Source organism: Salmo salar, chromosome ssa23 (genome assembly GCF_905237065.1).
Source record: "Salmo salar chromosome ssa23, Ssal_v3.1, whole genome shotgun sequence".
Lineage (NCBI taxonomy): Eukaryota > Metazoa > Chordata > Actinopteri > Salmoniformes > Salmonidae > Salmo > Salmo salar.
In genome coordinates this window covers 26,058,653-26,073,081 of record NC_059464.1, presented here as the reverse complement: position 1 = coordinate 26,073,081, position 14,429 = coordinate 26,058,653, and the positions used below count along the sequence as shown (strand labels likewise).

General features: G+C 43.5%; 2 protein-coding genes across 14 annotated transcripts in view; one reads left to right on the top strand and one right to left on the bottom strand.

The window, feature by feature from the left end:
- LOC106584308 (guanine nucleotide exchange factor DBS) overlaps positions 1–14,429 on the top strand; it is a 90,789-nt gene that overhangs the window by 41,844 nt on the left and 34,516 nt on the right. For all 13 annotated transcript variants that reach the window (XR_006761582.1, XM_045706531.1, XM_045706530.1 and 10 more), the window contains exons 15-16: positions 102–190; positions 14,214–14,280. Coding sequence is in view for 12 of the 13 variants with exons in the window: in XM_045706531.1 (XP_045562487.1) it covers positions 102–190; positions 14,214–14,280 (156 nt within the window). In the remaining variant the exon portion in view is untranslated. The remainder of the gene's footprint in view (positions 1–101; positions 191–14,213; positions 14,281–14,429) is intronic.
- Positions 1,576–13,159, bottom strand: LOC106584309 (lactosylceramide 1,3-N-acetyl-beta-D-glucosaminyltransferase A-like). Its single transcript, XM_014169415.2, has 2 exons — positions 12,811–13,159; positions 1,576–3,398 (listed from the first exon to the last, which is right to left on the bottom strand). The coding sequence occupies exon 2, from the start codon at positions 3,087–3,089 to the stop codon at positions 1,950–1,952; it is 1,140 nt and encodes a 379-aa protein (XP_014024890.1). The 5' UTR covers positions 3,090–3,398; positions 12,811–13,159; the 3' UTR covers positions 1,576–1,949.

Genomic DNA, 14,429 nt, shown 5'->3' with positions numbered 1-14,429 from the left:
AGGGTGACGTTTGACAGGAAATGGGAGTCTCCAAGGTATATACAGCATGTGTCACCCTTTCACCTGTCTATGACTGCAACAATGTGTGTTTGTGTCCTCAGATTGAGGTAATGCATGAGGCAAGCCAGGGAGGCTCCAGCCACGTCCTGGTGACGAACGAGACAGAGGAGAGTCTTTCAAACAGACGGAGGTAAATGTCTCTTTCCGTTCTCTGCCCATATACAGTATCTTTCCTGTTTCTTTCTCTCTGGTCTTTTTCAAAACCACTGCATACACACACTGTTGCTAGTGATGAGGTTTATGACATTTTACAAGGGACTGCTTTTTCCTCAACCATTAGTTAGTGTTAGTTGAAGAAACTTTGAAATAGGTCACTGAGAGAGACAGTGAAAATTGAAAGACGAGGTTAGGCGATCATAGCACTTACAGTACAGTGGTCTGAAGAAAGGGCTTGTAGCGATGATGAAGATAGACTTTTATTGAGGCAAAGGCTGCCGGCTGACTGTTAGCACCCAGGTGACCACACACTGTGTGACTGCTGTGTGGAATGTCTCCTGCTCTAATTTCAACCTGCACAGTGCCTCCTGATATGGAGCACACTAAGTTTATTGATACTCGATAAGTCGATCACATTATTTATCTTGTCTTTATTGTAACTGTTACGGTTCGTAGGAGTGTACTCCCTGTTGCATGGGTACAATCTTTGACTCAACAGACATTTTTATATTTGGAAACCTCTTTTGAGGTTCTGAACTAGTGAGATAGTGCCTCAATCTCAAAGGGATGTGGCTGAAAGACGGAAATAAAATGAGCACAGGAAGTGAATGATATTTGCACTCCCCTCTGCCAAGCACAGGCATTAGAAGCAGTCACTGTAGGCCATGTGTATTTGCATGAAGTTGAAATGAGACGTACACAAGCTTATGTACATATGGTATGTCACCTGATATGTTAAAATGTCCTGTAACAGTTCTGGGTATTTATGCATAAGGTTTTTTTTTGTACACAAGATTTTCATAAAACACACATATAGCCTGTGATGTCCCTGACAATGTCTCTTTTGGAGCATAAAGTAGCAACAGATAAAAACCGCAAGAAGTAAATGAAGGACAGAGTTTGGGAAACCCCTGCTGTAGGCTAGGGCCGCTAGAGATCCATACTAAATCCACATTTTCACTGCCAAACATTCAGATTTCTTTATTACACATGCCAGATTTATAATTGTAGAGAATGTTAAAGACCCTTAGCAAACATTGGGAAGTGCTTTATGTTTGAAGGTGGGGTTAGTTAGCTTATTTCAGAGAGTAGTTAGTTTCACAGTGAATTCCTTTCTGCAGAGTCACTAAATGCTGTATGTTACCTTATCGGGGGGCCCAGACTGTAAGAAAGGGAGAGATGGGGGAGCAAAGTTCATATGGAATGATTTAGTGAGCAGGATGGGGTTTAAAGCAAATTGTGTTTGCTCATGGTTTGCAGCCTGACATTTTAGGAGAAGTGAAACCAGGGGTGGGGGAAGAAAGGAGTTGGCTCTATAGAGATAAGAGGGAAGGTAAAATGAGTAGGATACAGACGGTACACTTTCAACCAGTTTAATTCAATGAGCAATAGAAAACTGAATAAAAACCCTAATGTCAGCTATCAACGCTGGACAGAATTTCCTCTTGAGACTGTGAGGTAATTTATTCAAATTATTCTTCCCTTACAACTTCATGCAGCCAGCCAAAATGTTCCTGAATGCAGCCAAGAACATAAACAGTCTGTTTACCATCACACAATTAGCTAAACCACAAAGTACAACTGCAGTATCCATCAAGCCAAGGCAGGAGTGGTGAATATATGCTCAAGAACAAGGCTTTGGTCTTTATTTAGAAAATGATACCAGCTATAGACACTGAAATATATATAAAAAATAAAGACTGCAGTGACATTCTGTGCAGCCTTACAGTACACTATGAAAATGCTGCCTTGCATGGGTAGGTATTTAAATAGTAAGGTTTACATAGGAGCATTACTTTCACTGCTGTGCAGTACATCTTTCCCAACAGGCCAGAGGAAATGTCATGGATCTGGGGGTCCGTCGCTGCCTTCCAAAGGTACCGGACATCTGCCACGTGTCCGTGAGAGGTGATCATCTTATCGTAGATGCAGGGGTGATAGGGGGCCTTCCCTTCCCCTGAAAAGTAAACATGTTCCTGGGGAGACACCCCCATGGCGTTGGCACAGATGCCCATGAACACATCATCAATGTACAGCGAGGCATTGAGGGACAGAGTGGCCTGGTAGATTTTGGAAGCCACGTCCCCTGAGACAACGTACCCTGCCCCCGCCGTGTAGTCTGGGTAAGAGGGCCACTGGTACATCTCATAAGGCACGTGGTACTTGCTGTCCTTCCGGCGGTTAGGTGGGGCTCCCCTGTGCACGTGGCCCACCCAGAGGTCCCGGGCCCCCTGACGGATTAGGCCCTGCAGGTAGTGCACCAGGTTGGGCATGTGGACAAAGATGTCGTCATCTGCTGACATGAGGAAACGTGCTTGGCTGCAGTAGTTGTGGCTCCAGCGGAACTGCAGCAGCAGTTTGATGGTGAGGTTGTGAAAGGTGTCGACAAAGTCCTGCTGGACCAGGTCCCCATAGACCTGGTCCTCCCCCAGCAGCCCCCTCTGTACACGGCCCCTCTGCTGGGGGTTGGGGTGGACCCCCAGGGCAAACACCACCCTCACGGTGGCCCCCAACTCCCTCTGGGTGTAGGACTCATTCCCCCAGGTGGCCCGGATGGCCTGCCTCCTCTCCAGGTTCTCTGGGGAAGATTTGACGAACAGCAGCAACAGCACTTCATTGCTGTCACACTTGTCATGGTGGTTGATGAGGTACGGGAAGTTGCTCTGGCTCTTAGCCTCCCTCTGGCTGATGCCAAAGCTCTTGTTGATGAAGTCGTAGCTGTTGACCAGGTAGCGGTAGGAGTAGGACTTCATATGGCTCACCACATGGTGGTCCAGCTGCTCCCAGCACACCATCAACACGGACAGGACAAAGCACGTCATCACCAGCTGTACACATTGACATTTTCTGATCCTTCTGAAATTCCAAAACATTCTTCAATCCTTCCTACCCTTGCCCCCCTTTTTCTATCTTTTTGTCAAGTCCAATAGGTTGTTGCGTTTGACAGGCTGCTACTTTCACAATTATTCCAAATGATTTGGGAGTGTCTGAGTTCCATCCTATTTGCCCAACGGGAGACATAGGCTCCTCAGAGAAATGTTGGTCTTCAGTTAAATTTCATCTCCTCCTGACAACTCTCCACTCTGCTCTCTACTGGGTCTGTATTGTTGAGACAATCATGTCTCTAGTCATCATCGTTTTGTTATGTGTCCACAGTCACAAAGCATTCCACATCATAGGATCTGAAAAGAGAAAGACAAAAATATGAACATATTGCACTAATAGGAAATGCATTTGAAATTGTGAGTCAATATTATGTTATTGAGTCATTCTGAGGATGAGAATGAAACCACTAGATGTGCTTGATCCATCACGCCGGCTAAACCCAGTAAGTACTTTTGAAGTTATTCCAACAGTGCTAAAGTGCGAAAACCGCAGGGCGATGTCAATCAAGCGTGCTTATTCTGTCCAACGTGGAACGGGGCATCCATCCTCACGTCCCCAAGGTAGGCTACCCAAACAGCAACAACAGCCGTGGGTCGAGCAATCGCATTTAGTCCACAATGCGTGGACAGTCCAAATGCAATATTGGTTGAAGGCCTATAAATACAGACTGGTAACGTGGCTTTTCAATCAACCTACTCACCGGGGTGAAAGAACAACAGTAAGGCTGAAGGCGAAATTGTAACTTTTCTCAAATTCCAACGATTCAAAACTGAAGAAGCAAAGCTGTCAAAACGCGTATGCTCAGAGCTCCCTACAAAAAAATTCACCATGTCATTTTATTTAGGTTAATATTTCGATTAAAAGTTGGGTGAAAAAAATACCAAATTCCCTTTCATTGAAGACTTTTTGCAAATCCAATCAGTTTTCCACAATGATTCAACATCATCACATTACATTTTTTTGTTGAAATAACGTGGAAACCATGTTGATTCAACAAGTTTTTTGCCCAATGGGATGTAGGCCTATTACTGAGGAAAATGTATTTAAATTAAAAACAGAAATACCTTTATTTACGTAAGTATTCAGACCGTTTGCTATGAGAGTCAAAATTGAGCTCAGGTGCATCCTGTTTCCTTTGATCATCCTTGAGATGTTTCTACAACTTGATTGGAATTCAGCTGCGGTAAGTTCAATTGATTGGACATGATTTGGCTAGGCACATACCTGTCTATATAATGTCCCACAGTTGACAGTGCATGTCAGAGCAAAAACCAAGCCATGAGGTCGAAGGAATTGTCTGTAGGCACAGATCTGGGGAAGAGTACCAAAAAATGTCTTCAGCATTGAAGGTCCCCAAGAGCACAGTGGCATCCATCATTCTTAAATGGAAGAAGTTTGGAACCACCGAGACTCTTCCTAGAGCAGGCCACCCGGGCCAAACTGAGCAATCGGGGGAGAAGGGTCTTGGTCAGGGAGGTGACCAAGAACCCAATGGTCACTCTGACAGAGCTCCAGAGTTCCTCTGTGGAGATGGGAGAACCTTCAAGAAGGACAACCATCTCTGCAGCACTCCACCAATCAGGCCTTTATGGTAGAGTGGCCAGACGGAAACCAATTCTCAGTAGAAGGCACATGACAGCCCACCTAAAGTACTCAGACCATGAGAAACAAGATTTTCTGGTCTGATGAAACCAAGAATGGCAAGCGTCACGCCTGCAGGAGACCTGGCACCATCTCCACGGTAAAGCATGGTGGGGGCAGCATCAGGCTCTGGGGATGTTTTTCATCGGCAGGGACTGGGATACTAGTCAGGATCGAGAGAAATATGAACGGAGCAAAGTACAGAGAGATCCTTGATGAAAACCTGCTCCAGAGCGCTCAGGACCTCAGACTGGAGTGAAGGTTCACCTTCCAACAGGACAACGACCCTAAGCACACAACCAAGACAACGCAAGAGTGGCTTCGGGCAAAATCTCTGAATGTCCTTGAGTGGCCCAGCTAGAGCCTGGACTTGAACCCGATCGAACATCTCTGGAGAGACCCGAAAATAGCTGAGCAGCAATGCTCCCCATCCAAGCTGACAGAGCTTGAGAGGATCTGCAAAGAAGAATTGGATAAACTCTCCAAGTACAGGTGTGCCAAGCTTGTAGCGTCATACCAACAAGACTCAAGGCTGTAATCACTGACAAAGGTGTTTCGACAAAGTACTGAGTAAAGGGTCTGAATACTTATTTAATATGATATTTCTGTTTTATTTTATTCATTTGAAAAAAGTTCTATAAACCTGTTTTTGCTTTGTCGTTATTATGGGGTATTGTGTGTAGATTAAGGACAGTACAGTGCACAGACGCAGCCCACTATCAAAGACTGTGGACTCTCCTTCTCCGTGGCCGACGTGAGTAAAACATTTAAACGTGTTAACCCTCACAAGGCTGCCGGCCCAGACGGCATACCTAGCCGCGTCCTCAGAGCATGTGCAGACCAGCTGGCTGGTGTGTTTATGGAAATATTCAGTCATTCCCTATCCCAGTCTGTTGTCCCCACATGCTTCAAGATGGCCACCATTGTTCCTGTTCCCAAGAAACCTAAGGTAACTGAACTAAATTACTATCGCCTCGTAGCACTCACTTCTGTCATCATGAAGTGCTTTGAGAGACTAGTCAAGGATCATTTCACCTCTACCTTACCTGTCACCCTATACCCACTTCAATTTGCTTACCGCCCCAATAGGTCCACAGATGATGCAATCGCCATCACACTGCACACTGCCCTATCCCATCTGGACAAGAGGAATACCTATGTAAGAATGCTGTTAATTGACTACAGTTCAGTATTGATCACCATAGTGCCCTCAAAACTCATCATTAAGCTTGAGATCCTGGGTCTCGACCCCGCCCTGTGCAACTGGGTCTTGGACTTCCTGACGGGCCGCCCTCCGGTGGTGAAGGTAGGAAACATCATCTCCACTCTGCTGTTCTTAAACACTGGGGCCACACAAGGGTGCATTCCCAGCCCCCTCCTGTACTCCCTGTTCACCCACGACTGCGTGGCCATGCACACCTCCAACACAATCATCAAGTTTGCAGAAGACACAACAGTGGTAGGCTTGATTACCAACAACAATGAGACAGCCTACAGGAAGGAGGTGAGGGCCCTCGGAGTGTGGTGTCAGGGAAATAACCTCTCACTGAATGTCAGCAAAACAAAAGAGATGATTGTGGACTTCAGGAAACAGCAGAGGAAGCACCCCCCTTTCAACATCGACGGGACAGCAGTGGAGAAGGTGGAAAGTTTAAATTCCTCGGTGTACATATCACCGACAAACTGAAATGGTCCACACACACAGACAGTCTGGTGAAGAAGGTGTAACAGCGCCTCTTCAACCTCAGGAGGCTGAAAAATGTGGCTTGTCACCGAAAACCCTCACTAACTTTTTGCAGGTGTACAATTGAGAGCATCCTATCGTGCTGTATCACCGCCTGGTCGGCAACTGCACCGCCAACAACCGCAAGGCTCTCCAGAGGGTGGTGCGGTCTGCATAACTCATTACCGGGGGCAAACTACCTGCCCTCCAGGACACACCCGATGTCACAGGAAGGCAAAAAAGATCATCAAGGACCAGAACCACCCGAGCCACTGCCTGTTCACCCCGCTTCCATCCAGAAGGCGAGGTCAGTACAGGTGCATCAAAGCTGGGAGAGATTGAAAAACAACTTCTATCTCAAGGCCATCAGCAACCACTAGCACAGAGAGGCGGCTGCCTACCAACAGACTTGATATCATTGGCCACTTTAATAAATGGAACACTAGTCACTTTAATAATGTTTACATATCTCGCATTACTCATCTCATATGTATATACTGTATACTGTATCCTTCACTATCTATTCTTTACTATTTATTGCATGTTTAGCCGCTCTGTCACTGCTCATCCATATATTTTATTCATATATTTTCTCATCCCATTCCTTTACTAGATTGTGTGTATTAGGTTTTGTTGTGTAATTTGTTAGATATTAGGTTTTGTTGTGGAATTGTTAGATATTACCTGTTAGATACTGCTGCACTGTCGGATTTAGAAGCACAAGCATTTCGCTACACTCGTAATAACATCTGCTAACCATGTGTATGTGACCAGTAAAATTTGATTTGATTGGAGATTGATGAGGAAATAAACTATTTAAGACATTTTAGAATTAGGCTGTAACGTAACAAAATGTGGAAAAAGTCAAGGGGTTTGAATACTTTCTGGATGCACTGTATCTGTTATTTTCCCATGCCTATAGTGCCTTCACAAAGTACTCACACCCCTTGACATTTTCCACATTTTGTTGTTACAGCCTGTTTTTAATTTTATTTTTTATGTCACTGACCTACATACAATACCCCATAATGTCAAAGTGAAATTTTGTATTTTTATATTTTTACTAATGAATTTAAACTGAAAAGCTGATATGTCTTGAGTCAATAGGTATTCAACCCCTTTGTTATGGCAAGCCTAAATAAGTCAAATAATAAGTTGCAAGGACTCACTCTGTGTCCAATAATAGTGTTTAACATGATTTTTGAATGACTACGTCATATCTGTACCCCACACATACAATTATCTATAAGGTCCCACATTCGAACAGTCAATTTCAAACACAGATTCAACCATAAAGACCAGGGAGGTTTTCCAATGCCTCGCAAAGAAGGGCACCTATTGGTAGAAAAAAGAAGCAGACATTGAATATCCCTTTGAGCATGGTGAAGTTATTAATTACACTTTGGATGGTGTATCAAAACACCCAGTCACTACAAAGATACAGGCGTCATTCCTAACTTCGTTGCCAGATAGGAAGGAATTTCATGGATTTCACGATGGTGCCAATGGTGACTTTAAAACAGTTTTAATAGTTTAATGGCTGTGATAGGACAAAACTAAGGATGGATCAACAACTTTGTAGTTACTCCACAATACTAACCTAATTGACAGAGTGAAAAGAACAAAGCCTGTACAGAAAAAAATTCTTCCAAACATGCATCCTGTTTTCAACAAGGCCCCAAAGTAATATTGCAAAACAATGTGGCAAAGCAATTAACTTTCTGTCCTGAATATAAAGTGTTATGTTTGGGGCAAATTAAATACAACACATTTTCAAGCATAGTGGTAGCTGCATCATGTTATGGTTATGCTTGTAATCGTAGAGGACTGGGGAGTTTTTCAGGATAAAATTAGAAGTAGAATGGAGGTAAGCACCGGCAAAACCGGGTTGTCTGCTTTCCACCAGACACTGGGAGATGTGTCGCCTTTCAACAGGACAATAACCTAAAACAAATCTAAACTGAAGTTGCTTACTAAGAAAACAGTGAATGTTCCTGAGTGGCCGAGTTACAGTTTTTACTAAAATATACTTGAAAATCTATGGCAAAAACTGAAAATGGTTGTCTAGCAATGACCAACAACCAATTTGACAGACCCTGAAGAATTTTGAAAAGAATAATGGGCAAATGTTGCACAATCCAGTTGTGGAAAGCTCTTAGAGACTCACCCAGGAAGATTCACAGCTGTAATCACTGCCAATGATGCTTCTACAAAGTATTGACTCAGTGATACAGTGAATACTTATGTAAATAAGATATTTCTGTATTAAATTAATAAATTCATAACTTGTTTTCACTTTGTCATTATGGTGTATCGTGTGTAGATGGGTGAGAAAAAATATATATGTTATCCATTTTCAATTCAGGCTGTAACACAACAAAATGTGGAATAAGTCCAGTGGTATGAATACTTTCTGAAGGCACTCCATCCCATTGTGCTCTATCTCTGAAAGGATGATGGAAAATTCTGTCAGAGTCCATCCTCTGTAGGTGCTTGTTCACAGTGTGAAGTATCTTAACCCTCTCAACCGTATAGCTGTAGTTGCTGAATCTTTTGTGAATGAATGCATAAGCCAACCCAGCGAAAGTTCAATAATGGAGGGGCTTTAAACTAACAGAGTGCATGGAATTGCTGAGGTCTGTACAAAACAGTCATCATGACAAAAAAAAATCATTACAGCAGCAGATTTAGGCAGTGGCCCACAACAATGAGCGGCCCTGACAGCATGCATCATATAACCTTGTGTCAATACCATGATGGCCATCTATCCAACAGTCCCAACGCAAATAACATTCAACTCCCAATTAGAATTTCCTCCCATGTCTGGGTGTCACATATGAGTGTCAATAAGAGGTAGAAATAAGATTGTTGTTTACTTTCTAGGTTATTGTAATCACAAAAGGTTGCATTTGTTTGGTTGACATTTTAGGAATTGTGAGTATTCCTGACCAAAACAACAAAAATATAAACTATATATACAAAAGTATGTGGACACCCCTTCAAATTAGTAGATGTGGCTATTTCAGCCACACCCATTGCTAACAGGTATATAAAATCGAGCACACAGCCATGCAATCTCCATAGACAAACATTTGCAGTATGGTGTGGGCTAGGCCCCTTAGCTCCAGTGAAGGGAAATCTTAACACTACAGCATATAATGACATTCTAGACGATTCTGTGCTCCCAACTTTGTGGCAACAGTTTGGGGAAGGCCCTTTCCTGTTTCTGCATGACAATGCCCCTGTGCACAAAGCGAGGTCCATACAGAAATGGTTTGTCAAGAGAACTTGACTGGCCTACACAGAGCTCTGACCTCAGCCCCATCGAACACCTTTGGGATGAATTGGAATGCCAACTGTGTGGCTCAGTTGGTAGAGCATGGTGTTTGCAACGCCAGGGTTGTGGGTTTGATTCCCACGGGGGACCAGTACGGGGGGAAAAAATTTATGAAATGTATGCACTGTAAGTCGCTCTGGATAAGAGCGTCTGCTAAATGACTAAAATGTAAAAAATGTAACTGTGAGCCAAGCCTAATTGCCCAACATCAGTGCCTGACCTCACTAATGCTCTTGTGGCTGAATGGAAGCAAGTTCTGCAGCAATGTTCAAACATTGAGTGGAAAGCCTTCCCAGAAGAGTGGAGGCTGTTATAGCAGCAAAGGGGGGACCAACTCCATATTAATGCCCATGATTTTAGAATGAGCTTTTCGACGAACAGGTCTCCACATACTTTTGGTCATGTACTCTATTTTCTCTCTCTCAAAACTATTTACAACAGAGTTCACCATAGCGTTATTATAGGCTACAAAGTGTAATATATTTTAAATGATAGGCCTAGTGCAGGGATGGGCAACAAACGGCCCGCAGGTAGGATATGGCCCGTGAGCTTATTCAGGGGAGGGTTTTTATTTTTTAATTGGGGGAGGGTGGAGATTTATTATAAAAAATTAAAAAAATACAGGCCAATCTTGAACACCTAAAACTTGAATTTATTGCCCACCCCTAGACTAGTGAAACATTAATCCCTACCAATGCAAACCTTTTCACTGATCAATGCCTTGTAAAGCCAACTGTCCCCATGCAGTTCCTTTGAAAGGGGGAAAAAATCTTTGAGCCAACCTCCCAGAATATAAGTCCAGGAATGTAAACTCTTGGAGACATGAATGTGGTTTATTATTCATCAGCTCAACAACGATGGTTTGAGAATGCAGTAGACATCTATAGAGAAGTATAAAGAACTACAGTTTTGTGCTAAGTTGGGTTCTGAGTAAGTTCAGATAGATTAAAACACAATAGAATAGGCAGATAAGAACACCTAAATTGAGTTATTTTTTGTGTTAGCAGCTGTTATGATTTTTTTAAATGACATAAATTCCATATCATTGTTGAGTCGAAAGAAAATATTGAATTCTGTTAGATTTCTTGTGTCTATTGTTTTAAAACCTACCAAGAGGGTTAGGTTCCAATTCCATGAAAGAGTGTTGGCCTCTCCCCCTCCATCCCCACGATGATGCTACCGTTAGCTGTTATCTCCCCACAAGCTAATTGTAAAAGCAGTGTGAATTCAGGAGTGCGACATGAGCATAGATTTGTTTTTAGTTTTTCACAGTCTGACTTTTCTTTCTCAAACCCTCTACTGAAAGTCGACACCTTTTTGCTTTGAGCAGCTTAAGTTAATATAATGTTGCTCTTGCTGCTGGTGATTCTCTGATCCACCTCTAAGCAGACGACACCATTCTGTATACTTCTGGCCCCTCTTTGGACACTGTGTTAACTAACCTCCAGACGAGCTTCAATGCTATACAACTCTCCTTCCGTGGCCTCCAACTGCTCTTAAACGCAAGTAAAACTAAATGCATGCTATTCAATCGATCACTGCCCGCACCTGCTCGCCCGTCCGGCATGACTACTCTGGACGGCTCTGACTTAGAATACGTGGACAACTAGAAATACCTGGGTGTCTGGTTACACTGGAAACTCTCCTTCCAGACTCACATTAAGCATTTCCAATCCAAAATTAAATCTAGAATCGGCTTCCTATATCGCAACAAAGCATCCTTCACTCATGCTGCCAAACATACCATTGTAAAACTGACCATCCTACCAATCCTCGACTTCGGCGATGTCGTCTATAAAATAGCCTCCAACACTCTACTCAACAAATTGGATGCAGTCTATCACAGTGCCATCCGTTTTGTCACCAAAGCCCCATACACTACCCACCATTGCGACCTGTACGCTCTCATTGGTTGGCCCTCGCTTCATACTCGTCGCCAAACCAGTGGCAGTTCTAGACCATTTCAACTGGGGGGGCCAAGCTGGGGTCAGTTGTTCTGTTAGAGGGGCCAGTTACATTAGACAGTAACATTAGACATATCATTTTCTTCACTGCATTGCAGGCATTAGCAGGCAAAAGACCATGTTCATAATCATTCAACAATTTATTTGCATTTTCTGTCTAACAACGGATGATAAAAAAGAACAACAGCAAAAATGTGTTATGTAAAAATTATTTCATACTCCACATTTAGGGGGGCCACAAGGGGGTCCAAAATTTCTGTCACAGGGGCACTGGACCCCCCCCTAGAACCGCTAGTGCGCCAAACCCACTGGCTACAGGTTATCTACAAGTCTCTGCTAGGTAAAGCCCCGCCTTATCTCAGCTCACTGGTCACCATAGCAGCACCCACTCGTAGCACGCGCTCCAGCAGGTATATCTCACTGGTCACCCCCAAAGCCAATTCCTCCTTAGGTTGTCTTTCCTTCCAGTTCTCTGCTGCCAATGACTGGATCAAACTGCAAAAATCTCTGAAGCTGTATACCCATATCTCCCTCACTAGCTTTAAGCACCAACTGTCAAAGCAGCTCACAGATCATTGCATCTGTACATAGCCCATCTGTAAACAGCCCATCTATCTACCTACCTCATCCCCATACTGTATTTATTTATTTATCTTGCTCCTTTGCACCCCAGTATCTCTACTTGCACATTCATCTTCTGCACATCTACCATTCCAGTGTTTAATTGCTATATTGTAATTACTTCGCCACCATGGCCTATTTATTGCCTTAACTTACCTCATTTGCACTCACTGTATATAGACTTTTTGTTTTCTTTTGTTCTACTGTATTATTGACTGTATGTTTTGTTTATTCCATGTGCAACTCTGTGTTGTTGTATGTGTCGAATTGCTATGCTTTATCTTGGCCATCTCGCAGTTGCAAATGAGAACTTGTTCTCAACTAGCCTACCTGGTTAAATAAAGTGAAAAATAAAAACAAAGTATTTCAGCTAGCGCATACAATCCCCCCACCCCCTCCCTCTCCTCTCCCAGATCACTTACCAGCCTGTGAGAGTTCCATCCACGTGTTGCGGGGAAAAGTACAGCAAACTATTCTCCCATGCCCCTCTTTTCCTGTAGACGAGCACTCTCTCTCCCTCTCCCTCTCTCCTTCCCGCTCTCTCTTTCCCCTCTGTGTGTAAGGAATGGCAGCATTAGCCTCCAGCTTCCTGCTTGAGTTGTTCTGTCTGTTCGTCTCTACGCTGTGTGACTGTGAAAGACTGAGAGAGCAGAATGGGAGCGGGGGAGGAAACCACTGGGCTAGAGGGGGAAAGCTCAGCCCCTGTACCTCCCCTCTTCCAGCCTGCCTTACCCGAATCAGTCTATGATCCTCTCTCTGCGTTATCATATCAGTGAAGCCAACCAGCAGGAGTGAAGCTGGATCATATGCCAGATTACCAGAGCTTGGAATTTGTGTCATCTGAGTTGCATCAGCTACTACAAATTCTGCACAATAAAGGCAATTCAGTGTTCCCGAGGATCACATTAGGAGAGGGTTTGCACAGGGGCGAACTCTGGCATTGTCTTGTAGTACATGACATGTATACATTAGTTGTTTTATATAGTTATGGCATTGTTTTTCTGTTGGAGGAGGTTATCTTTGCTCCCTGACTTAATTCTAGGCACACCGAGGTGTGTGGAGATCTAAGCTATTTTATACACTAACACCTTAGCTGGTGTTGCTTTAAGCAACATGAGGGAGGATGGCAGAGTATGTATCAATAAAAATGATTTTACCTAGGAGCACAAATAACAGGCTAGGCACATGGCGACATGGAACAGTTTCCCTCCAGGGCTTCAATCAAGGCATCTCTGTCCATAATATTTATTCACATGATGCTGCCCTATCTTCCAAAATCGATATGCACAGATCTTATTGCGTTGGGACTTAGGAGGCAGTCACCTATGATATAACAGATGCTTGCCTCTGTGAGATTGGCGGGGCCTTTTGGAGGAGTTTTATTGACCTATAAAATGTGACCATACATCAAACACCACTCAGTGTCTCGATGGGCTCGTGATGGCACATAAAAATCAAGACCTCAGAACTCATACAAATGTGCACATTAAAGGGGCCATTAAAGTCTGGAAATGTTAGCTTTGCTCAAGATGGTTGGTTTTATGACAACTTCCTCGGTTAATTCTCCAAAGGTCTTATTTTCCCCCCTTGTACCTCCTATCTGGGGTGCTGTACTGTTGTCTTTAGCGGAGCCTCTTTTGGGTTTGTACAATAACCTAATGATGATGTTGGTGATCATTTAGAACTTTGACAAAGCACTTAGTGTGTGAGAGGCAGTTGATGTCCTCATTATGGGTTTCATTAATCTATCTGCATTGACAAATACGACTAAAGGGCTTCTCTGCAATTGTTGTGTATTGACGGATCCTGTATTTTTCCTCCCCAGACACATCATGAACGAGCTTATTGAAACTGAGAGGCTGTACGTCGAGGAGCTGCAGAGCATCATGGAGGTGCGTTTGTTACTTTAATTGGCTCTCTCGTGACTGTGAAACGCTGCCAGTTAGTGGCAATAATGTCAAGGAGACAGTAGAGAAAGCGCTCCTTTCTCTGCTTACTGCACCTAGGGAAAATAAAACCCTTTTCTAAAAATCGAATTGAC